Source organism: Pangasianodon hypophthalmus, chromosome 27, assembly GCF_027358585.1.
Source record: "Pangasianodon hypophthalmus isolate fPanHyp1 chromosome 27, fPanHyp1.pri, whole genome shotgun sequence".
Taxonomy (NCBI): Eukaryota; Metazoa; Chordata; class Actinopteri; order Siluriformes; family Pangasiidae; genus Pangasianodon; species Pangasianodon hypophthalmus.
Genome location: NC_069736.1, coordinates 17,999,827 through 18,026,373, shown reverse-complemented (window position 1 = coordinate 18,026,373; position 26,547 = coordinate 17,999,827). Strand labels below are relative to the sequence as shown.

At 41.6% G+C, this 26,547-nt stretch overlaps 2 protein-coding genes across 2 annotated transcripts; one reads left to right on the top strand and one right to left on the bottom strand.

The window, feature by feature from the left end:
• Window positions 1-1,389: 1,389 nt before the first annotated feature.
• On the bottom strand, window positions 1,390-16,457 carry nexmifa (neurite extension and migration factor a). The gene is made up of 3 exons (XM_034300928.2): window positions 15,746-16,457; window positions 9,309-9,430; window positions 1,390-8,068 (listed from the first exon to the last, which is right to left on the bottom strand). Exons 2-3 carry the CDS (start codon window positions 9,379-9,381, stop codon window positions 4,425-4,427), a joined length of 3,717 nt encoding a protein of 1,238 aa, XP_034156819.2. The 5' UTR covers window positions 9,382-9,430; window positions 15,746-16,457; the 3' UTR covers window positions 1,390-4,424.
• Window positions 16,458-18,845: 2,388 nt separating this feature from the next.
• On the top strand, window positions 18,846-25,563 carry uprt (uracil phosphoribosyltransferase (FUR1) homolog (S. cerevisiae)). The gene is made up of 7 exons (XM_053230505.1): window positions 18,846-19,465; window positions 20,336-20,378; window positions 21,317-21,386; window positions 21,651-21,713; window positions 22,005-22,166; window positions 24,393-24,491; window positions 24,640-25,563. The coding sequence occupies exons 1-7, from the start codon at window positions 19,158-19,160 to the stop codon at window positions 24,744-24,746; spliced, it is 852 nt and encodes a 283-aa protein (XP_053086480.1). The 5' UTR covers window positions 18,846-19,157; the 3' UTR covers window positions 24,747-25,563.
• Window positions 25,564-26,547: the final 984 nt, after the last annotated feature.

Genomic DNA, 26,547 nt, shown 5'->3' with positions numbered 1-26,547 from the left:
AAATTTGTTTTTACTTTGATCAGAGACTCGCTCAAGCTGAAATAACTCTGTCAGAGATCGATAACTTCCACATTAGTGTTCGACACTTGAGAAGGAGTCCATCAGGTCTACAACTTTATTGTCAAAGACAATATAGTGACCCTGAACGTGTAGTCAAGACCAGTCTTGTTCACAATGGGCGAGAGATTCTTGTGAGAAAATTACGTTGTGAGAAAATAACTCTTGTTATGTGGAGAAAATTAAGCCGTGATCACAAGAAAACAAGAAAGAAAAAATAATGTGTGGCCTCGTATGGCTTCCGTACTTCACAGCACTACTGTGGTAATTTTAGTACTTTATCCTGCTGCCTATTTACACTAGCAAGCCAACAGGGCTACAGAGTGTAATGGACATTGTGTGTAAATATTCAATTAATTCACTTTTGCTCCCTCTGGAAAATTCCATCCACCTGGTTTAAGTTATTACTGACAAAATGGTACTGCTTTTCGATCGTGAGTTAAAGTTCAAATCAAACTCTGCTTTCAGATACGTTTCAATCACATGGATACATACATTTATTGCGCTGGATATAAACAAATTTTTCTGTAAATCGTTAGTTGGGAAAAACTTTCATATCCTGCGTTTCTCTCCGAGTTTGTGTAAATTTACGTGTAATTAAACTTATCAATGCGAACCTTGATTGATCGGCTTCAAAACATAAAATTGTCGATGAGTTACTGTGATTTTATTTACGGATAACTGTCACATTTCAGTCGTTTACTTATTTCAGCTACACACCAGTTTAATGGACATTTTGTAAAATTCAGTCATGAAAAAAAGAAAAATTCCATAAAACAAATTAAGATAAATAAGACTAGCTGTTCAGTTAGGACAAAAGGAGGCAATCTTTTGCTATTTAGTCATCATTTTGTCCTTTTCAGCTCTCTGTGAACTTTTTGCCTTTTATATAGTTTTGTGGGCGTGGCTAAATGCAAACCAGCTGTGCTACGAATGCGTTTGATGATTTATGTCTGATTGGTGGTTATTAACATGTGCACGAGTTACGAAGATAATCAGTGAAACTTTTAAATTTGGCAGGAATGTTTGGGTTGTTTGGATCACAAACACTTTTAAACACAACTTTACTTAAATATCGATAAATGAGGCCCAATGCTAAGATACTTAGCAAATTAATTGGAATAAAGTTGTCATCATCCACTAAAGGGGCACAATTTTCCATAAAGTAATCTGAAAATGCTTTTTAAACTTAATTAGGTGTCACATCGAACCTTAATTATTTAGTGTCAAAGTGAATATTAAAAAAAAAAAAAACATGAAGAGAAAAATTCTTCATCAGTGGGAAAAAAAAAGACTTGATTCCATGAAACAAGTGACCAAAGCCATTTTTTAAATTTATATTTATTCCATAAACATGATTACAAAACTCCAGTTACCAATATTACATTTTTCACCATACAGGCTGGTTCACAAATATTTAAACCTTTGAAACGGATACAACAGAAACAAAATACTAGAATAATTTACATTAAAATCTATAAAACAGAGATTAAATCACAAATTAGTGTCATTAATTAGCTGTCTGTTTTCATTTTTTATCAGTAATTGATTTACTAGAGCACAACACTCTCACAATAAGATTGGTCCAATAACAAAACTCAACAAAGCCACAGCTTTTTCTCCGTTACCAAAGGATTTTTTTTGTCTTTCACAATTTTTGGCTTTAAGACAAACAAAAAAATCCCATGATAATTCAGTGACCTTTTTCACTGCCTGAAAGGCAAAAGGACAGAAGCCACATCAAGAAACGACCTCACAGCACTTTCTAAGAAAAATATACACTTAGAAAATATGTTACAAATTGGCACGATGAAAAATATACAGGTTGTTAAATTTTTTCCCCCTACATCAAGAGTTTTAATAATCCTCCTGGCAAAGATACCAGATGATACAAACAGGTCTGTTATTGTGATGAAAAAAATAAATAAATAAGGCAAAAAAAGTTATGCGAAATAAAAACCATGAAGGCATAATACATTCGTAAAAATATGGCACATGGATGTTTTTTTGACTAACTTTGTAGTCGATGCAAATGCTGCATTTCATTTTTCTTTACAAGGGAATTTTATAAGTCTGTATAGTTCCCTCGTCCAAAAAATACATAAATAATAGGGGAAAAAAACTAAAAAAAGAATGCTAGGGAATGCTGGGGTACTCACATTATTTTTTTGTAAACATTAAATAACATTCAAACATCGCAAGAGGAAAAAAAAACGAACAAAAAAAAGATGCTAAATAAGGGCATCTGCATGCACAACTTAGCTTGAATATCATGGTTATGCATGCACATCGCTAGCAACACTGGAAAAACTCTCAAAAAATAATTTGGTCCTGTTGTCTGCAAAACTGAAGTGTGAAAGTTCCCACTGATCATTTTATTAGAGTTTATTAGGGAATGCAAACTTTATGAAGAGGAATCATAAAGTCTTTCATGATCTACACTGATTTATGGTAAGTTACTGCTAGTCCAGTTCCCTCTGTACATATTTTATTATCGAACCCTTTTCGTAGCAGGAGGACGACACAATGTCACTCAGAAGATCATGTATAACTAGGCATGTGCTAATATTCGGTAAAAGTACTCTTTAGTTCCATGCTATGCAGCATTTTTGCTTTGAAATCTGCAAAAATTCCTTTTTGGGTCCAGAGTAAAGCAAATCTGGAGACCACAAAACTCTACAAACGCAAGTTAACTCCACGTTTCATTGCTTACAATTAGCTAGCTAATATTTCGTAGCTTATATTTAGCTAGCTAATGTAACACCTACCAGTAGGTGGCATATGTAACTTGCTAGCTAGTAGTGCTGAGTGATATATTATATCACAATCATAAAAGAAATTAATAAATCATAAAGTAATTTTATAACATTTCATTGTTATTAACGGTATCCAGTAGCTTACTGAATATCAAGATGTATTTCTGTGGCTATTTGTTAATTGTTAAAACTATATATATATTAAAAAAAGTATTAAAATATTACGAGTTTTTGTTTTTTTAAATTTGGCACTACTGTTTTCTTGGCACTGTGCTGGCGATTCATATCGTGTATCGTGAAAACGTCTTCAAGTATTGAGATATGATAATTATATCATCCCTACTAGCTAGCATAATTCTGTTGGCTTAAATCCCAAAATAAGATTTCTTCATTTACGTTTAAAATGCTGCCCTATGAAAACACATACAAATAAACATGAAGTCATGTCTTTTAAATATTGTGATATGATAAATTGTGATAAAATGTTAAATAATTTATATTTGGCACATGCGTAGTTACAATGTTACAACTCTTCCTCTTCGTTCACTCTTCTGCTCAGTGGCTTTCTTTCTTTTTGCGACTCACTAAGCGTGTAATATCGAACAAAACAGTGAAAAAAAAAAACAGTGATATCGTTCTCCCCGATTGTACAGAAGACTCCACAAACCGATGTCTGCATATGTAACAACAGTAAAATCCGAAATTATTCTCCAACCCACCCCGAGACCGCACACATACATTCCCACAACCACCACCACATTAAAAAACAGCAAATATTTATTATGTAGATAAAAATGTTCTGTACACTTAATTGTTCATATTTTGGCACGTTAATTTTAAACATGTTTGATATAATCTTATTTTGTAAATAGTGCATATGTTCCTGTACAACAGCATTTCGATACTGGCAGAGAGGACTCGGGTCAGCCTATGGCACCGGTGACCAAACCCTCAATACTCGAACCATAAATAAACATAATACTAAAGACAACTATTACATTAAGACACGAGTGTCTTATACAAAAGTATGATGTCCTTTTCTAAATATGCGCTACCCGTGGAGTTCCCGAATCTTTCCAAATGGTTGGCACAGTAACACTGGAATACTCTTAATGAGGGGAATACTACAAAAAAAAAACAAAAAAAAAAAAACTTTGACCCGTGAACAACAGAAGGCAACCATTTTGCAAGTGATGGGCTTGTTTTAAACAACAGTGTTAGCACACGGATTAAACACTTATAGCGCTTGACCTGTGACAGAGAGAAAAAAAACAAACCCCCTCAAAATGTAATACTACACCAGAGTATGCTTTAAGGTGGCTTTCAAGGCATTGTCTCTTTAAAAAAAACTGATCAAAAAATAAACTGATTAAAAAAATGCAACAAAGCAGCAAATGGCAGATAGATGCAGCTGTGATACAGTGACTCCACTTAGTCAGTAGGTAGCTTAGCAGGGCTGTCATGCAGGGGGTACCCACTTTCCTGTGGGGCAGGCAAAGGACTGTGGGTAAAGTCAGTGCCATGCAGCTCTGAAATGTGTGTGGTGGTGGCGGCTCAGAAGGATTTGACAGGAAACAAGGATTGACATGGGTACTTTGCAAAGAGAAAATATTACCTCTGTTTCTCTACCAAAGCTGCCAATGCAACTCCTTTGATGTCCCTTTTACCCGCTAAAAGTTCATCACGGGCAAACTTTGTGGTGCTTTTGTGGCGGTACATCTTTTTGTGAGCAGGCCGGTGAGGAAGCGGGAGGCAATCCAAACCGATAGGAGGGAAGAAGCCAGGTGCAAGAAGTTTTGATGAGGTCTTACCATCGCGCCCTGTCCCTTTCTTCCCCTTACTTGCCCCTGATGCACTGCCCCGTTTCTTAAGGTCAGCACTGCTACCAAGTATTTTCAGTGTTTGGCTTTGGAGAGCATGCTGCCCTGGTGACAGACAAGGCCCCCAAAGTGGTTCTACTGAGGCCCGCATGAAGCGTTGCACCTCTGCCATCCCGGAGACTATATTGGACAGGATGTTCGACGGCTCTTGGAACTCACCCTGATCATCATCTGATAGAGCTCCAGCATTCGGCCAGTCCCCCTGAGCCCCTATCATGTTCAGGGAGGGGGTTGGAGAAGGAGCACCGCTGTCTAATTTCCTCTCACCTTTAGCTGCTTTCCCCTCTAATAATGCCTTGATTTTCTTAGCAGAATGTGAACCCTGTTTTGGGAGCTTAACCCTCTCACCTTTAGCCGCCTTGGGAGTTTTGGTCTTTTTGGTGCTTTGTCCATTCTTTCCTCCCTTCTTTTTAGACCTTTTAAGACCTTGAAGCCCTTCTTCATCATCCTCCTCAGTGAAGGTTTGTAAGAGGTGTGCGTTTTGTGATGCATCTTGCTCGACTTGTGGGACAGTGCTGCAGCTCCACCTCACATTAGCCCCTGCTGCTTCCAGAAACCCTCCCCCTTTGCCACAGTTCCCCAGCAGCTGTGGTGAGGGGCTAGGTGTGTCAGGTGGGGACATTTCAGACAAGGAGGAATGCCGGAACTTGTCAGGGGTGAAGTTGGATATATCAAGCAAGTCAGTGGACTCTCGAAGTGGAGTGATCTCCTCAAGGCTCTGCTGCAGAACTAGTTGAGGGCTGCAATGTGAGAGGAAACCATCACTAATCTCGCTCATCTCCTCTTCTCTTTCTCTTTCACCCTCTCTCAGGCTAAGAGAACTATAGTTGCTTGAAGCTGCAGAAAGAGATCCCAGAGAGTTAAAGCTGACGAGTCGGCCCATGCCGTTTTCAACTCGTGATCCCACCGGACTACGCCCATAATCGGTATCCGAGTGGGGTTCTGGCAAGATTGGTTCTTCGAATGCCATCCTGCAGGTACCCAGTGGTACCTGGCTATACCCTGTCACTGTTGTGCCATCCCCTGCTAGTACAGGCATTGGCCTAGGAAAGCCTGACGGCATGACTGGGGACTGAGTTGGGATGTCGGGAGAGAATGAAAGCTGCTCAACGGTGGGTTGGGAAGGCCAGTTGACAGGGTAGCTTTGTTCAGGGTGGTCGGTCTCAGGGAACGATGTGTGGTGTGGGATGTGATTGAGAGGCTGGGGTGAGTGTGGGAGCTCAGATTCTGAGGGAGGGGACAGTACACACGTTTGAACTGGTTGCAGAGGGGCTGCAACTGGTAGCAACCCTGTCTGCTGCTCGTCTGTAGAAAAATATGTGACATTGGCACTGCTGGAAGATTCTGAAGCTTCCAGAAGAGTCTGTAGATATCCACCAGGCAGGAGGTCCACATTTTCATTAGTCCCAGGGGCAGTGGGAGTCAAAGTGCATTTTTCAACCGAGGTCTCATTTGTGAGAAGATTACTTTCCAAAGAGTCACTAAGGTTTTCAGGTAAACAAGAACTTAACTCTGTAAGTTCAGAGGCAGTGGGGTTTTCCTCTTTCTGTGCTTCCTGTAGCTTTTTAGCCCTCAGTCTGGCTTCACTTTTGAATTTCTTTATCTTCACTGTTTTATCTAGTTTTCTCCTCTCCTCTCGCTCTTGAGTTCTGCTCTTAGCCCTGGCTTGGTGTGTAGTTTTACCTGTCTCTACTTTGTCCAAGGCATCATGTGTTGTGGCCCGTTGTAGGTCTTCTGTGCTTTTTACTGAGTCAGCCATTTCTTGTTGATTGTTACACAATGCAGCAGCAGTTTGGCTGGCGATTGCAGTCTCTACAGCAGGGACCCGTTGAATCCTGAGTCTTGCGCTCCTTTGTTTGCGTTTAGGGGTAGTGCTCGGTGGCCTTTTGCAGCCATTGAGGCGTTTGGTTTTGTCTGCAGCTGCTATTGAGTTCTGCTCCTGCTGTTCCTTTTCCTTCTTCTGCCAGTAGGCCTTCAGAGGTGCCAGTTTTTCATAGTGCAGTAAGGTATCTGGATTTAGATTCACCGTTGAGACTGAAGGTTCCACTCTACTCAACTTCACCTGCATGTGCTTCTCACCTTTAAAGCGGTTGATGATGATGTATTTAATGATGACCGGCGGCTCCTTTCGACATGACCGGCGCCGCTTCTTTGGGCACCAGTCATCGTCCCACTCTTTCTTAGGTCCGACTGACAGCTTCTTGCGCTTTTCTGCATTCCTCTCACTCTCTATGGAGTCAACATCATATAGGTAGTCTTCTCGGAAAGCAACCTTCCTCTTGGCACGAAGGCGGTAGCTGAGCTGGCTGGAGGAACTAGAATTCTCTCTGGACAGTTGCCCATGGGGTTGTTGAGCTTGCCAGGTGTCAGGCGATGAGCCTGTGCAGTAGCTGTCATCACTGAACTCGCCAGAATCCTCCGGTGAGTTACTGAGGTCAAAAAGAAAATTGCTGTTGGGGGTTGTCGGAGCCTCTACTTTGTCCTCGCTTGATTGGTCCATCTTGTCTTGCAAACTTTCCGTTCTGCTACAGGGTAGAGTGGGAAAAAAGCCTAGTTGGGATTCATCTTGCAGGGGGACCTCAGTCCGTTCTTGGGCCACATCCGGGTAGGACTCGTAGCGAATTTTGAGCGAACAGACGTCAGTACCCAGAGTTGACTCCTCATCCTGGAACATGTAGTTTTCCACATCTTCCTCGCAAAACAGATTGACTGCAAGCTCGCTGCGAGAGCACAAGTCTAACAGTTCCATTCGGCTCTCGCTGATCAGGGACTCCAGGCAGCTCCAGTCTTGAGCCTCCTCGCTCAAACTCTCGTATATACTCCTAGAGGTCGGATCATCATCTGATTCACTCTCTCGCATTGACTTGCCTTCTTCTGCATTTTCATGAACTCCAGCTGGATGGGTGGTGCCACTGAGCAACTGATCAGATATCACTTGGTCACCATAGCGGCCAGTAGTGGTGGCAGAGCTGAGGCACTGCATGCTGATGTTGGAGGAAGGGCAGGACTGGAAATCGGAGGTTAATCCAAGAACGGACTCACATGATTGGTTCTTTGGAAGTAGACAACTTATGCAGTCTCCTCCCCCAGAATCCATGCTGGAAAGGGATGGTCTGTCACAGCCCTGAGGCACAGACCAGGGACTCACAGGCTTGGAGCAAGTGAGGGATGAGAGGGAGGAGAGAGAAGAGAATGAAGAAAGGGAGGAGAGAGAGGTGGCTTTGGAGACAGAGTCATCGTGCAGGTCTGTCACACTGAAGGGAACTTCAGATGTCTGGCTGGAGGAATCCAGAGTGGGTGGGGATAGAAGAGGAGGGTCGGTGGAGTCACAGTGCGTCAGAACATGCGACTTGTCAGAGAGATGATCATGCGAGTCTAAAAAAGAAATAAAGAAAAGCTTATGTCAGATTAATTACGAAAAGATATCAGGTTTGTCTTGTGGTCCTTGCACATCAAAAAATAAGGTATCCAAAAGCTAGATTTAAAGTTAATTAATAGAATGTCTGCTTGTGATTGCTTAAGAAAATGACAATTTTCTCCTTCGGTGCTATTATGTGATATGAGCACACAGAGTAGCAGTACTGCTTATGTGGCAGGGTAACACTATAGGCTATTTAATATTTAAATGCATTTGGATACTAAATCATTTAAGTAATTATAATTTGAATGCAGTTTTAATGGAATCTGATGCTCCTAACACAGAATTCCTTATGCAACAGTCCTCATGCTCTCTCTGCTAGTCTAGATGCTAATTCATCTGAGAGCATTACAGAGAATATTACATGACTGGGTTATTAAATAAGGAAATAACAGAATCTAACGTGTGGTAATAAAGTGGAAATATCAGCGTGATGTCAGGCTCTGCTGGGGTAGGAGTAAATAGTCCTAATTGCAGACACTCTAGAGTGAAAATTTAAGTCCCTACTCATCATGGTAAATGGAGGAAGAAGGAAGACGTATACTTGCATGGCAGCGTTTGAGCTGTCGCTACAAAGCTTGGTACTTTTCCTCAATAAATACGGCCAAGGACTGGCTGCCTTCACAGAAATGGACCATTTGACTGACGTTGCAAATGACCAACCAAAGAATTTTTCAATAGCACAACCATATGCAGCAAAACCTTTTAATGCAGCGACTATATCTTGCTCTGGAAAGCACTTCAACATTATGTCAGATGTTGTTGGGAAACTAGACCCTTTATGTGGAATGTTCTTGTAATCCCAACATAGCAAATTTAATAAAACAAAATAAAATAAGCATGATAATCCTGAGATAATTTTAACACTGTCTGTTGTCTGGGAGGCGAATTTCAAATGCAAGGAAACATTCCCCCCAAAGCGGACCCCACTCCTTTGTATTTTGTAAGGCTTGTACGGCTCTTCTTATGGAAAACAGGCGGGGCAGGAATGTTAGGAACAGAAGCCAGAAAAAATGAAGAAATGTTGCGTAGTAATGTTACCTTTGGAATTACATGATGATTACAGGTCTAGAAATGTTACAAACAGCATCTTTAAATAAGGGCCATGTGGAAAAGAGGGAAATAATAGTAATAATGATGATTTTTGCAAGTGAATCAATGGTTTCTAGGCAGTGGCTCTGTGTGTTTGTCTAGTACCATTGTCTGTGGCGTTAGGAGGACTGGGGCAGTGCTCAGGCCCTGCGAATCGCGACTCCTGTAGGACATCCATCAATCTGGAGAAAGTCTGCACTGCACAAACGTCATTCTTACTGTCCGATCTGTGGAGACACACACACACGCAGGGAGAGTGAGAAATGCCACAATATATTTACTCTCCTTGCAAAACAAACCTATTTAAGTAATACAAGAAGCCGCCTTATCAGAGGAATCCACACAACTCCCACCTCTCTTTACTTTCATTTTCTCTGTGTACTCACATTAATCTGTTTTCCTCCCTCCCTCTTTCTCTCACACGCAGTGTTACTGAGAGTTGTGCTATATTACATCACTCTGTCCTCTGCGTGTCCTGCACTATGATGCAGCAGACTGGTGGAAGGGAAGAGTTTGTTTAAAATGGTGTGGAAATTAAGTGCATGTTTGTGCATGTGTGGGATTTGGAGATCACCTGCTGTCGTAAAGGTTCAAAAGAGATGTCAGTCCATGCATTTTGTGGTTTTACTGAAATAAAAACCAAGAACTTACTATCACTGTGACTAGAACTTCTTAAAACATCTAAATTTTTTAAAATCATAACAAATCTAAACCAAAATTTAGACTTTGGTACCAATACCTAGTATTATCTCAATGTCCAAGACCAAAACAATAACATGGGGAAAAAATATTGGTTTACAATAACATTGGTCATCATCTGACATTCATGTGTTTAATACCATTATGTATTAATGTTTTTTTTTATACATTACTGAATATAATTTAAAGAAAACTTGTATGATGCTGAGGCTTTGTTTTTCCCAACCACGGATGCTACAGTACTGCTAATTGCTGCTCTGTTTATTTATAGTCTCATTACAAATTATAATTTTTTTAAGAAAATGAAAAATGTCGTTAGTTCATAAATTAATAACAACACATAATGCTTGTGTTTGGCCAATACACTTACAGATGTGTATTTCTCCTTCGGAGACGCTGTGATGCACATCTCGATACGTGATCAACATGTCCTTTAAGTGATTAGAGCGGATGAATCATCTAACCAAGGACACGAGCTAACAAAGAAAATGTGTCTGTTTTGATTTTAGGTTGTCTTTAACGATCTATTTAAAGCCAGAAATAAATTAGTAAGATGCAAATATCAGCTGCTTCGAAGTGAAACAATGTCACTGTGGTTCAGCATTGTGAAAACAATTCCATTTTAATTCAAAATAAGAGAGAGATTTGAGGCCACATGCCTTAACAGATACATTGAAGACGTTACAGGGCATCAAAAAGTTTCAATCCCAATGAAGGTCTGTGTTAGTCCCAGTGAAGGAGGCGTGGCCTCTGTGTTAGTCCTGGTGAAGGAGGTGTGGCCTCTCTTTAAGTTTTTGCAGTTACTATGATATTGTAGGTCACATGACAATGCCAGCAAGGCAGATGTAGTATGTTCAGATTGTATTCATACTACACACATATACTGATCAGTACATACTGTATCAATGGCCGAGCAGTAGGTACTGGATCGAATGCAGTAGGTACTGCAACAGTACGCGATTTCAGATGCACGGCTGGTCTCTGTGCATGTCAGTGCCCGTGAAGGAGGCGTGGTCTCTGTGTTAGTCATAGTGAAGGAGGTCTCACTGAAGGAGTCATGGTCTATGTGTATAGCAGTCCCGCCAAAGGCAGCATGGCTTCTATGCCTGTAAATCTCTGTGAAGGAAGCATGGCCTGTGTCTCTGTCAGTCTTAATGAAAGAAGTGTGGCTTATGTGCCTTTCAGTCCTAATAAAGGGGCGTGGCCTATGTGCCATTCAGTTCTAATAAAGGGTCGTGACCTATGTGCCTTTCAGTCCTAATAAAGGGGCGTGGACTTGCCAGTCCCAATGAAGGATGCGTGGTCTATGGACTTGCCAGTTCCAATGAAGGAGGCGTGGCCTATGTACATGTCAGTCCCATTAAAGGAGGCGTCGTCTATTTACATGTTATTCCCAGTGAAGGAGGCGTGGTCTATTTACATGTTAGTCCCAGTGACGAAGACGTGGCCTATGGACTTGCCAGTCCCAGCGAAGGAGGCGTGGTCTATGTACCTGTCAGACCCCATTTTTTCCCCATTAAAACAACCTGAATCACAGAAACATTTTTCAGACATGAAACTGTTGATCACGTATGGAGATACGCATCACATCGTTCCCACTACACTGCACTGATCTGAGATCAGAATAAACCAAGGCAGGTGGAAGAGGGAACCGTCTGCAAAGAGCTGTTATTAAAAAACGAAATTAATATTTATCCAGCCTTAACACCTAGCCGAGAGAGCCAGACAGTGGGATTATGGGATAGCGCAAGAGAGTCAGTGAGGAGAGAGTGAGATGTTCTCTACCTTTGTGTAAATGTCGCTGCATCTGCCCACCTACTGCATTTCTCACAATTAAGATGAGCCGCACTGTGACAGCAGCACGCACCGCAACACAGCACTACACTGTGTGTGTGTGTGTGTGTGTGTGTGTGAGAGAGAGAAAGAGGAGGAAAAAACAGATGAGTGTGAGTTGGATTGTAATCAGATCATAGATCAATAGGTCTATCTCAGTCTGTTTACACTAGAGTTGTCAGTTCATCCATTCACTCACATATCCATCCATCCATCTGTCCATCCATCCTGTAATACATCAAATCATCTTTCTGCACTCGTCCATCTCACATACAGGATTAAACCACAGCAAAAGCCAAATGCGTACTGTCATTAGACACATGCATCAACAGTACATAAGGAATAAACCCCTGTGTGTAGTGCTGTTATAGTAAAATAATCAAAGACGGGGTGGTGTGATGAAGAGTTACTGTTACCACCCTGAGGTTGATTACTTTCCTATAACAGCACATTGTTTTATTCCTCTTCTTCCACAGCAATTTGCCATGATTACAATTTTTATTTATTAAAGAAAGACGTCATAATTTTTATCCATTTATTGTTGTAGCAGTAGCAGTTTAATCGTTCCCTCACCAGCCTCTCTTTTTTATCTCTTTCTTGAAGTTAATAAGCCCAAAAAAATGCAAATTGTCATGTTATCAAGAAACCGCAAAGAAGCGTAAACTCCTCTGTCCTGAAGATGTCCGAAAACTTAGAAGTTACAGCTTTAACTCTGACTGTTACAAAGCACTGACACTGGAGACTCCTTCTATCAGTGTTAAATAAATATACGTCTCCTCACAGAAAACTTCACCATATCGATAATTCTTTAATTCACGTCCCTGTGAATGAGCTTTTACTATAGAAACGATAACGTAATAGAGCGAGCGCGTTAATATAAACCTGCACTACTGTCAGAGCTGCTGTTATAGAAAACTAATCAACACCTTCTGACCAATCAGAATTGAGAATTCAACAGCACTGTGGTGAGACTGTTTTATTTATTTATTTTTTTACACTGAGGTCTAAAGCTTGTGCACAATTTTAATTCCTCATTTTGAAAGCATCATGGAAATCCCCAGCTCACTTCACTTGTTCAGTTACAATTCCACTGACATGGAATGCAAATTCGTCTCACTCAAAATCTTTTGTGTAAATCTCTGCCTCTCTCAGACTTACTGATGTAGTGTAGGGAAGAGAGGCACTTCCTGTCATCTATAAACATAACCAAAACTGAATATGGTCATATTGGACAACCAAGACACTTCTTTTTTATAGCAGAATTTGTAGTCACTAAAAAAAGCAAGGCACCACACACATCCTCGCAGACTGGGTTTTGGCAAAAATGGAAACTGTGGACGTTTTGCTTTTTTTTTTTTTTGTTGAATTGTTCCTTTATGTTCAGGGCTATCCCAGAATCCCCAAAGTCTCATTGGCCTACTAACACACCTTTAAGGTAAAATGCTCGCTCACTTCACTCCACAGTCCGCCAGTCCACAGCGCTTAAACTCCAAATAATATCTCTTACTCATTTTGCAGCTTTTTACAACTACAGAAAGAAATATACGACTACTCCATGCTGTTACACACACAAAACCTCTTCTTACAGGAAAAGCGATTATGATTGGTTACGTGCGACAATGTGTTTGTGTTTTGTTTTGTTCTGAAAATTTGCTTCTAGTCCAAATGTGTTGATTTTTAAACAGATTTTTTTGTGAAAAAATCAACCTTTCATTACCGAAAGCAGCAAGTTAGCAACCTTACATATGCTCCTTGTCTGCTTGGGTGCTAGCGTAACATTAATTAGCTAAATGGCTAATTACATAAAACAGGCTGTATGTCTGTAACAGATTTCAGGCGTTCATTTTCTTGGAGCTGTTCTAAATTTGCTTTTTTTCCCACTAGATTGTGTATTGTTTAAATTTTTTAAATAATAAAACTTGCGACAAAATTCCTGCCTCTTGTCTTTATCAGTTATCCCTAAAAAAACAATTATAATCCATTCTTTCCTGAGGAGAAGTTCGAATGTGTCTGAACCAAAATGAAAAAATGAAAAAGAAAATCTTCAGTAAGCACTGATCAGGGTGCTGGTGGATCCCGAGTCTATCCCGGGAACACTGGGAATGAGGTGGGAATACACTCTGGAATACACTCGCTAGGCACCACACACACACACACACTGAGTCAAACACTAGGGGCAATTTAGATTCGCTAATCCACCTAGCAGCATACTTTTAGGAGTAAGGAGGAAACCGGAGAACCCAGAGGGAACCCACGGGGAGAACATGCAGAGAATCTCCGTACAGGACAGTGACCTGAAAGCAGGATCGAACCGGAGACTCTGCAGCTGTGAGGAGACACCGCGAAAATGACAAACTGTAATAAACACATTCCAGCCAATGTCACGCTGCTATGTTAAAAATGTTCCAAACACTCCAACGCTTGGGATCCGTTTAAATGCAGCAAGTTCATTTACAAACAAACACCCAATAAAATACAGCGTAGGTCACAGTGCTCTCTCTCAGAGGATCAGCTGAACTGATTAGCAAGTTAGCGAGTGAACAGACAATAAGTTACAATGAGTCTGTATCCCAAAACTGTTTTTCCTGCTAGCTGATTTGCTATTTTGGAAAGTTTCAAGACAAAAAAAACAAAATATTGGGCGAAACGTCACTGCATGTTGATGGAAATAATAATGATCAGCTGTGTACGAAATATCACAAACTACTGAGGTAAAAAATCGTTAGTTTTGATTTCTGTTTCTCGACAGAGTCCCTGCGGCGATTCTGGTGATAAATCGATGCAAAAAAACATCATGAATGTAAACAAATATTGTTATATTGTTATAATTAACCGCTCATATTCACAAATCAAGAACAAACGGAACGGTGAGCGTGTTTTTTGCAATCACAGCGGAATCTCGTCGTAGCGTATCGATTAGCGTAACTGTATTATAACACGTCTGTCAGTAAAAATGCAAGTTTCTGTCGCAGCTAATCGTAAAAAACAAAGGTGTGTGAAGTGCTAGCAAATGGCCATGGAAGACTGTGGGCTTTTGTCACGCTGCTATAACAAATAAACAACAAAACAGCGTTCAGCTTCTGATTTTCAGTCAGAGCGTACACACGCAGGCTAGCGACTTTTGGGTGTTCTCTGTTAGCGTTTGGGCTACACACATCATCAGGTGTGTGATTAAAAACACAAATTATGACGGTGTGAACTTGTTTAACCGGACAGCAGGCTCATGGGTGTCCGCAGTGTCATGTTTACATCAGTTTTACAGCCTTGTTTATGTGGCTAGGTGGAAGCTAACAAGCTAAACGCTAGTCCAAAGGGAAAACATTGATGACGTCGACGTGCCTTTTGATTCTAACGGTTTTTTTTTTCCTGACGCACTGATCGCGCGCGCGTGCTGATACAGCTAGCTGGAGTGCTAACGTGCTTCCTCTTCATGTCAGCATGCCGCAAAGGTTCGGCCAGTAATGCATCACTCACACACACACACACACACACACACACATACACACACACGCGCGCGCTTAAACGTTACATATTTAAAACAGTTGACACGGCACGTGATGCTCGTTATTCTGCGCGTGCCTATAGGGGTGCGTCTATACAGCCTCCAGCCCTTTACAAGCGCGCGCTTGTGTGTGTGTGTGTGTGTGTGTGTGTGTGTGTGTATGCGCATCGTATTTGCCAATGCGTATTCATGAATACGCGCGCGGCTGTTTTTCTATACCATTTCGGCACACACACACACACACACACACACACACACACCTGTGCATTATGGATTCATCAAGATGACAGCTGACACATACCCCCCCCCCCCCCCCCCCCCCAAACCCCCCCTCCCCCTTCCTCCTCTTTTTTCCCCCCATTGCAGCTCTTTGACGCGCGCGCCACAGTGGCCCAGCTGAAAACCGTTCACCGCCGCATCGCACGCACGCGCGCACACGCACACACACGCACATGCATACACACGCACATGCACACACACACACACTCACACACACACACACACTCACCTTCCCGTCTTGGGTTTCGCTCCGTCCTTCTTCTTCTTCTTCTTCTTCTTCTCCTTTCTCTGCGCTTAGCTTGTTAGCATGTTTATCTCTTCTCCACGGGATCTCTCTCTCTCTCTCTCTCTCTCTCTCTCTCTCTTGCGTGCGCGCGAGCAAGCCCTGACCGTTTCCCCCCGGTGTGTGTGTGTGTGTGTGTGTAGCAGCAGGTGGACGCGCGCGTTAATCGCGCCTCGTCTTGGCCCCCTACCGCTCCATTTTTATTCCCCTCGCGCTCCAGGGTTTCCGGGAAACGAACAAAAGGTGCCCGAGTCGCGCGGCATGCTTCACGGTGTTTTTTTTTTTTTTTTTTTTTTTATCTGCGCGCGGGCGGTGTCACCGTCATGACGAAGGCTGCTGCCTTGTTTCCCCCGTCGGTAAGCTGTCGTATCGTTTCGCCGTATATGCTCATGCGCGCGCGCGCGAGAGAGAGCGAGGGAGCGTGTGTGTGTGTGTGTGTGTGTGCGCGCGCGTATGCGTGTGTGTGTGTGTGTGTTTTTCCCAGCTGCACCCCGTCCGTCCCTGACAACTACGGCGCGTTCACGTGCTTCTGCTCCCCCCTTTCTTTTGAGACTTGCCATAAAGAGCGCGCACACAGATTTTTCACGGTGGCGCGCTCGGGCCGTCGGGGACGCGCACTACTGTTGAGCAGGTGCATTGCACTGAGCATGCGCACAACTCATCGCCCCCAGAAGAATCGATTTCCTTAAGTGAAATTCTCTTATTATATTATAAGAGTTATTTTTATAAGAGTTAAGAACAACAACAACAACAACAATAATACTTTTTATCACCATTATTATTATTATTATTATTATTATTATTTCTCTTTTTTATCATTCATTTGTTTTGTTTTACTTTGTTTTCATTTGTAACAATAAGAATAACAATATCAGTATTATAATTATTAGCATTATTATTAGAAAAAACTTTATATAACACTTTAATTACATTAAATGCAGCTTAAAATGCTTTACAAGCAGTAAACAGAACTACATTTATTAAAAATACAATAATTATTAAAGTGATAAAAAGAAATATTATAATATTGATAAGTGATAAGACGATGAATAAAACAGGGATAGTCAGACGAAATAAAAATAGAGCAAAACAAAAATAATAAACAGTAAATAAATGATTAAGTAAAACACATGAAAGATTAATGAGAAAAAGTCGCCACATGAATATGCAAATGTAAAATTAAACGCAAAAAATATTCAGATCTGAAGGAAAGACGATGGAGTTAGGGTACAGCGTATAAAAATGTAAATACCAAATATTATTTATGTTTATAAAAAATATAGAATTTTAAATATTAAATGAAATATAAAAATAATAGTGTGCCATACTCACATGGCTGTTCATCAGTCAATTAATTAATTAACTAATTAACTAATTAATTAGGACCTATAACAAGTGTCACACTACATATTAAAGCCACAGTGAGAGTTATTAGTTCTTGCTCTTCTGACCAATCAGATGAGAGAACTGTACAGCGCTGTGGTGTGATGCATTATAAAGCATTATAAAGTGTATATGACGGTTAAAACTAGCCCTTCGGAGGGAATTTAATTCCAGATAGCACCCTGCTGTCTCTCAACAACTCTTTCCATGTTACCTCGACTACATCATGGTTGCGTTGTTGATTTCAGTCGCTTGCAGCCGTGTGCCGGAACGTCAGCAGAACAAGCCACAGCCAGAGAGCCTCCGGTTCTCCGAGCCATATAATTTCTCCCTCTAACGACGTCGGTTCCGCCCCCCATCAGACCTGTTAGGCTCGTTCCTCAAAGATTACAGTCTTTTACAGTCTTTTACAGTCTTTTATAGTTGATTGCAAAAGTTTGTGCCCCCCATGGTTTCTCAGAAGGGGGGAAAAAAGGAAAGTGTACTTCTGTTTTACGATTTATGTAAAGAAAAAAAAGAAAAACCAGTAAAATTGTTGTGTCCTGCAACAAGACGACGATCATAAGGCAAAATCAGCTGAAACATATAAGAATAAAAGCAGGAAGGCAGAGTTTTGGCATCATCTCTTAAAATAAAAAACAGTCACGGAACCGAACACACTCAATATCTGGTTGGGGGAAAATATTTTCTTCTTTAGTTTCAACTATAAACTCAGGAGATTTTTTTTCATAAACAGATAAAACCAGAAGATGGCTCGGTGGAAAAGCTCTCCTATAATTAATCCTTGCATGAGGAGCTTTTCTCTGATTGGTCTGTTGCGTAAACAGCTTCTTTCTTATGGGTTGAACCCCCTAATGATCTGTCTCCTCATTGGTCCAAACTGCTCTATTTGGCTCTAATCCAGGAGCTCTCCTCTCATTGGTCACATTAACAAAGAGCACTTTTCTCATTGGTAAATAAAAATAAAGAGCTTCCCTCTCATTAGTCACATTAACGAAGAGCTCCCCTCTCATTGGTCAATATAAATACAGAGCTCTCCTCTCATTGGCCACATTAACAAAGAGCTCTTTTCTCATTGGTCACATTAAGGAAGAGCTCTCCTCTTATTGGTCACTATAAATACAGAGCTCTCCTCTCATTGGCCACATTAACAAAGAGCTCTTTTCTCATTGGTCACATTAAGGAAGAGCTCTCCTCTTATTGGTCACTATAAATACAGAGCTCTCCTCTCATTGGTCACATTAAGGATGAGCTCTCCTCTCATTGGTCACATTAAGGAAGAGCTCTCCTCTTATTGGTCACTATAAATACAGAGCTCTCCTCTCATTGGTCACATTAAGGAAGAGCTCTCCTCTCATTGGCCAAATTAACAAAGAGCTTTCTTCTCATTTGCCACATTGGCAATGAGCTCTTTTCTCATTGGTCACATGAACAGATCTCTCTTCTCATTGCTCACATTAATGAACAGCTCTCTTCTCATTGGTCAGAATAAGGAAGAGCTCTTTTCTCATTGGTTCACTCCATCAGCAGCTTCTTGAGGATGACTCTAAACTGATAACCAAGTAAACAACAAAACCTACAGGTTTCCATAGTTACTGATTTACTGATTTTATATTTAATTAGGATTATAAAGTGAACAGAGTTAAAATGTAAACTGCTCTGTAGTGCTTCATTAGCAGTTCATCATTACTGAACTCTCCCTTCACATGTCCCGCCTCTTCTGCCTGACGTGCCATTCATCCTATCAGAGCTCAGCTGTGCCGTGACGTCACGTCCCCTTGGTCTGTTTTGGTTCCTGAAAGACGACGTCATTATCGGATTTGCACGCGAGAAATGGCGAGGTAGAACAATCCGAAAGCGCGAGCCGCGTCTCCGGAAGCTCAGTTTCGTCTGGTTGAGGCTCGTGTGTATATACATATATATATAATTTTAAATTATTATTATTATTTTTATTTTATTTTTGCGCTTCGTTCCTATGGAAACGAACCGTCTCGAGAACGGGATGCCGTGTCAAAATCAGAAGCAGGTGGTGAGCAGTGAGAGGCGCGAGCTCGAGCACGCGGCCAAGCAGGTCCGGTTCGCGGAGAAGAGCAGCAGCGCGAGCGCCGGTACAGCGCGAGCACCAGGAGGAGCAGGAGGAGGAGGAGCAGGAGGAGAACCGGCGGCTGCTACCGTTAATGAAAACACCTCCGGCAGTGAGATAGCGAGACAGATCGGACCTCAGCTCAAACTTCTGCCTTTAAACGACCAAATCCGAGAGCTACAGACCATCATCCGGGACAAGTGAGTGCACGCGACCGCTGCTTCCACGCTGTAACCGGCTAAAACACCGCGTCACGTGTGAATCACGTCCTCACTGCTGAGCCGCACGCAGGCCTGAAGACTCGCCGCGTCTGAGCAGCATCAGGGCAGCGCGATATACCGTGCGTTATTATCGCGATATTACCAACCGACACGATACTGATGCTGCTCCTGATGTTTAAACGCTGAATAACGATAATGAGGTTTCTTAACATCCCTTAAAGACGACCTGAAATCAAAACTGCTTTTCTTTTCTTTTCTTTTCTTTAAAATAGTGTTAGTTTATCGACTGATTCATCTGTTTCTGGAGTTTTTCATCAGAACGCAGTGACTAAACAACTTCCGCTTTTTAACTTCGCCACTTAATATTAACCAACACGTCACGATAACTCCCGAGGAAAAGATTTGATTCTTTAATGTGTCATGATTCTTCAAATGATTCTTTCAAATGATTCTTTTTGAACGATTCTTTTGAACGATTCTGGATCAATGCACTGTCATTAAGCAGACCTTTGCTTAGCTTTGTGCTTAATTATTTTTATTAAAAAAAATCAAGAGTGCCAAATATATCTGATGACAAAAATAAACAGAATTTCTCTCTCTCTCTCTTTCTCTCTCCCTCTGTCTCTTTGTTTTTGTCTCTCTTTCTCTCTCTCTCCATCTCTCTCTTTGGTTCTCTCTCTTTAACTCTCTCTCTCTCTGACTCTTGCTTTCTCTCTGTCTCTCTCTCTCTCTATCTGTCTCTTGCTTTCTCTCTGTCTCTCTCTCTCTCTATCTGTCTCTCTCTCTCTGTCTCTTGCTTTCTCTCTCTCTATCTGTCTCTTTCTCTCTCTCTCCGTCTCTCTCTCTCAGGTCCACCAGTCGAGGTGATTTTGTGTTTTCTGCTGACAGATTGGTAAGAACCACTTGGTTGTTTATTACCATGTAATTACAAAGCACTACATCATGTCAACCGGTCAACAAGGGGCGGAGCTTAAGTTCAGTTTGACATGACATCACTACTCGCATTTCTCATGCTTACCACAAAATACTAAATTTAATTCCACAATATAATAATTTATCTGCCAATAAACTAACTATTTTATGAGCTGAAACATCAGACTGTTGTGTTTTGTAACTGAAACCACAATCTGTTGCTAAGTAGTTAAAAAAAAAAAAAAAAAGCCTAGTGGTGATGTCACGTGATCGAGTTTGTGATTGGCTGATTAGGTCTCTCACAAGACCTCAGAAGACGTTCAGCCGGCTTCCACGAACAATATGGCGTAATCGCAGCACAAATGGACGTCACGCGGGACTCGGCGTGTCGTGCACGAGCACGCTATGCGACCGAGCTTGTGATTGGTCGTTACAAACGAGGCGTGTCCGAGCCGATTCATTCCTTTGAGGAGCGGCAGTCTTCTTCCTGTAGTTGTACGCGTACTCGCTCGGCCAATAGGAACCCGCAGAGAGTACGCGAGCTTGTAATCTCATGAAGGTGCTTTCGTTTCGTCTTCGCACAACTCTCGCACACGTCGTTATTAAGATCCTTCCTTGTTCATCCTGAGACGTTTTATTGTCCTTAGATTTTGGGAATGAAATCCGGCTACATCTAAAACAAAGTTCACTCTGAAGTGTACAGAACGCTCATAATGACCACATGATTAACCCACACGCACTCTGTTCACTAGATTAGCGTGCTACAGAGTGCACGTGGTTCCATAATGCAGCGAAAGTACGGAGTGTGTGGGATGTTATTTTGTTTCCTCATTCCCAAATTCCTAAAACGATTGGCTCATTAGATCCGGAGTGACGATGTGATTGGCTGATTTTTTTATTTATTTTTTTATTGTGTAGATAAGACTAGTGGTTGAAGAGGGACTCAATCAGCTTCCTTATAGCGAGTGCACTGTGATCACGCCCACAGGTAAACACACACACACACACACACACACACACACACACACACACACACACACACACACACAGTATGAAATACACTCACACAGAGCCTGTTCTTCATCTGCTTATTTAAACTCTCTCGCTTCTTAATGTAGAAAATGTTTTATTATTATTATACTGTATATTACATATTTATACTACAAAGACTATACCACATGCTTCTTCACCACAGCAGTGTTTATCTTTCCTTCCTGAAGTGTGTGTTTTTTGTGATCTGCTCCCTTTTCAGGTCATAAGTATGAGGGGGTGAAGTTTGAGAAGGGAAACTGTGGTGTGAGCATCATGCGCAGTGGTGAGTTAGCACTGAGCGAGCACTGTATAAACACACACACACACACACACACACACACACACCGTGTGCAGCAGTAGCACACTTTGTACATTAACACTATCCAGCTACAGATTTTCTCAAACAGCTCAAGCTGTTCTTGTGACTGAACCCTGGTCGTGATTTTATTTCTCACTAAACCTCACCACACTGATTTAAAAGTAATGTGAGTTCCTCAGAAGTTTCTGTTAATTACATCAGACTAAAACGTGTGTGTGTGTGTGTGTGTGTGTGTGTGTGTGTGTGTGTGTGTAGGCGAGGCGATGGAGCAGGGTCTGAGGGACTGCTGTAGGTCAATCCGCATCGGGAAGATTCTCATCCAGAGCGATGAGGAGACTCAGAAAGCCAAAGTTTTCTATGCCAAGTTTCCTCCTGACATCAGCCGCAGGAAGGTGCTGCTAATGTACCCCATACTGAGTGAGTACTTATCCCAGGGATCAGCTGAGATCACTCAGTGTTTAACCTAATGATCATCGGTTAGAATTTAACCCAGTGATCAGCTCTTATCACTCAGTATTTAACCCAACGATCAGACATGATCAGGTAGTATTTAACGCAATGATCGGTAAGTATTTAACTCAATGATAGCCTGTGATCTGTTTGTATTTATCCCCGAGATCAGGCGTGATGGGTTAGTATTTAACCCAGAGATCAGGTCTGATGGGTTAGTATTTAACCCAGAGATCAGGCGTGATGAGTTAGTATTTAACCCAGAGATCAGGCGTGATGGGTTAGTATTTAACCCAGAGATCAGGCATGATGGGTTAGTATTTAACCCAGAGATCAGGTCTGATGGGTTAGTATTTAACCCAGAGATCAGGCGTGATGGGTTAGTATTTAACCCAGAGATCAGGTCTGATGGGTTAGTATTTAACCCAGAGATCAGGCGTGATGGGTTAGTATTTAACCCAGAGATCAGGTCTGATGGGTTAGTATTTAACCCAGAGATCAGGCGTGATGGGTTAGTATTTAACCCAGAGATCAGGCGTGATGGGTTAGTATTTAACCCAGAGATCAGGTCTGATGGGTTAGTATTTAACCCAGAGATCAGGCGTGATGGGTTAGTATTTAACCCAGAGATCAGGTCTGATGGGTTAGTATTTAACCCAGAGATCAGGCATGATGGGTTAGTATTTAACCCAGAGATCAGGTCTGATGGGTTAGTATTTAACCCAGAGATCAGGCGTGATGGGTTAGTATTTAACCCAGAGATCAGGTCTGATGGGTTAGTATTTAACCCAGAGATCAGGCGTGATGGGTTAGTATTTAACCCAGAGATCAGGTCTGATGGGTTAGTATTTAACCCAGAGATCAGGCGTGATGGGTTAGTATTTAACCCAGAGATCAGGCGTGATGGGTTAGTATTTAACCCAGAGATCAGGCGTGATGGGTTAGTATTTTACCTAGAGTTCAGGTGTGATGGGTTAGTATTTAACCCAGAGATCAGGTCTGATGGGTTAGTATTTAACCTAGAGATCAGGTGTGATGGGTTAGTATTTAACCCAGAGATCAGGTGTGATGGGTTAGTATTTAACCCAGAGATCAGGCGTGATGAGTTAGTATTTAACCCAGAGATCAGGCGTGATGGGTTAGTATTTAACCCAGAGATCAGGTGTGATGGGTTAGTATTTAACCCAGAGATCAGGTGTGATGGGTTAGTATTTAACCCAGAGATCAGGTCTGATGAGTTAGTATTTAACCCAGAGATCAGGCGTGATGGGTTAGTATTTAACCTAGAGATCAGGTGTGATGAGTTAGTATTTAACCCAGAGATCAGGCGTGATGGGTTAGTATTTAACCCAGAGATCGTGTTCGATGGGTTAGTATTTAACCCAGAGATCAGGTGTGATGGGTTAGTATTTAACCCAGAGATCAGGTGTGATGGGTTAGTATTTAACCCAGAGATCAGGTCTGATGAGTTAGTATTTAACCCAGAGATCAGGCGTGATGGGTTAGTATTTAACCTAGAGATCAGGTGTGATGAGTTAGTATTTAACCCAGAGATCAGGCGTGATGGGTTAGTATTTAACCCAGAGATCGTGTTCGATGGGTTAGTATTTAACCCAGAGATCAGGTTTGATGGGTTAGTATTTAACCCAACGATTGGATGTGATCAGTTAGTATTTAACCCAACGATTGGATGTGATCAGTTAGTATTTAACCCATTGGCTGTGATCAGTGGGGGGTTTCACCGATAATTATCTGTAATCAGTATTTAACCTTGAGGAGCAGCCAGGATCAGTGAGAACTTATCCCAGCCCTGACAGGCAGTGAGTGTTTAATCCATCAGCCGTGATCAGAATGTAACCAGCCAGTAATGAGTAACTTTTAACTACAGAATAAAATAATCCAAACAAGAATAAAATAAGCCAATCAGATTCCACGGATCAAAGCGGAAAGTGAAAACAGGAAGTGACCTCAGCTGTTATTTCCTTCCTGGCTTCCTGAACATGAATTCAGATGTTATTATTAAGAATTGCAGATTTTTCAGATTGAACCCACCGCCGCGTTAAGAATGCAGCTCCATGCATGAGTCTTATCGTTTTTTGGGTTTTTTTTTTTGGTCATATTGCACATTTTCACTGTAGGCTGTGTGTGTGTTTGTGTGTGTGTGTGTGTGTGTGTGTGTGTGTGTGTTTTCAGGTACGGGTAACACGGTGATTGAGGCGGTGAGGGTGCTAAAGGAACATGGCCTCCAAGCCAAACACATCTTACTGCTGAGTCTTTTCTCCACACCGCATGGTAACACACACACACATTTCCTGCAATGTTGCGTAGGAACTTAGCATTTGAATATAAATGAGTGTATAATGTTTATCTGTGTGAATATTAGCCATAACTACTGTGTGTGTGTGTGTCTGGGTGTGTGTGTGTGTGTGTGTGTGTGTAGGTGCGAGGTCCATAGTAAAGGAGTTTCCTGATATCACAATCCTGACGACCGAGGTTCATGCTGTCGCTCCCACACACTTCGGCCAGAGATACTTCGGCACAGACTGACACCGACACTGACACACACACACCCCCTCACACACACACACACACACACACACATACACACACACACACACACACACACACACCCCCCAAAGGCTCGTCCCGCTTCCCAAGAAGTATTGTAACATTTCTGATTGGCCCATTTTCAGTGTTACTGAAACTTTTGTGCTTAGTATTCTCACTGCGCTCACTCTCACATCACAGACTGTACACACGATGGACAACGTGTGGGTGGAGCACGGTGTCCATCAGATGCCCCGCCCACATTTGTCATGGACAAGCGTCTTCTTCATACTAAGGTGGTGCTCAGAGTCCACACGTCTATAGATATTTTTCAAAACAGTTTTATTTTCTCTGCATTTCGTTCTCCTGTCCACACCAAACCATGATTTATTTCACTGACAGCAAAGCTTTTCAAAAATTGCGGTTTTGCGTGCATTACGAATGTTTTGCTAGGACTCTGTTTATCGTTCTGCACATTAACCCCGAGTTGTTTGACCAAACAGTTTATGACATAATATCGCCACCTACTCGGCTGGTGAGCTCGTGTGTTTGTTTTTGAAAACGGTGTTTGTGTTGAAGGAAATGGTTTTCGGAAAAACGCCATTCACCTGGATGGAAATGTCGAAAAACAGCGTTCGCATGGACACGAATGTTTGTTTTTTTTTAAAAAAAAAACTGATGTTCATGTGGATGAAAAACAGCATCTCGTGGATGCGAACGTTTTTTCCGAAAATCTCATCCATCATGGAGAGCGCTGTTACTTTAGACCACATAGGCTTTATACTGAAAAATAAGAAATAGATAATAACTGACTGTATTGACTGACGTATTTTTATCCATCAATCACCTCAGAAGCCACGCCCACATCCAATAACATCTATAAAGTACGTTTATCGTCAAGAAACCTGTTGGAATATTAATCTTATAGGAGCTCATAGGACTGACGAAGAACGTATTAGATGTAAAAATTTAAACACTTTAACAAATCTGGATGTGGGCGGGGCTAAACGTTATACTTCAGCCTTCCACTAGAGGGCATCTGATTACAATTTTGGCTTCACGTTTCCACGCTGTCCAGCTTGTGTACGGTCCGTGCTCAGAACACGCCACGCCATTCTACAAGCTTCTGCAGTGTTCTAGGGTTAGAGGACACATTCCAGCTTCGATGCTCGCATTCATCCACTGGATTATTCCTCAATGTTCTGCCGAATCAGTGCTATGATAATATATTATATTATATATAAAAATAAATAAATAAAAATATTTTGTACTGAAGAGGCTTGTTTTTATTTCCATCAGATTCTGAGAGTGACATCACGAAAGACGAATAACTGCTGGCGTCAGATCTGAAATGTACTTGCTTTACTTGCTTGAAAATAAACAGAGCTTTAATTGATGTCATCTCACACACACACACACACACACACACACACACACACACACACACACACGGATACATCAGATTGAATACATTTTCACTTTGAAGTTATTGGGTGAGTTAAAGTTAAACATCACGTACGCATGCCTTCATGAGCATCATCAACGAATTCGGGAAAGTCTGACATTATGCATCATAACTTCTATCCAGTGCATCTGTAGTGTGTGTATGTGTGTGTGTGTGTGTGTGTGTGTGTGTGTGTGTGTGTGTGTGTGTGTGAGTGAGGGATTACCACACACAAGAAGAAGGTATAGATGTTTCCCTACACTAAAAACTCCCAGAAATCCACTTTACTCCAAAACTCCTGTAATGGAAATCTAAGGGCAGATGTTGAACGTCAATAAACATGACATGAACACTTTC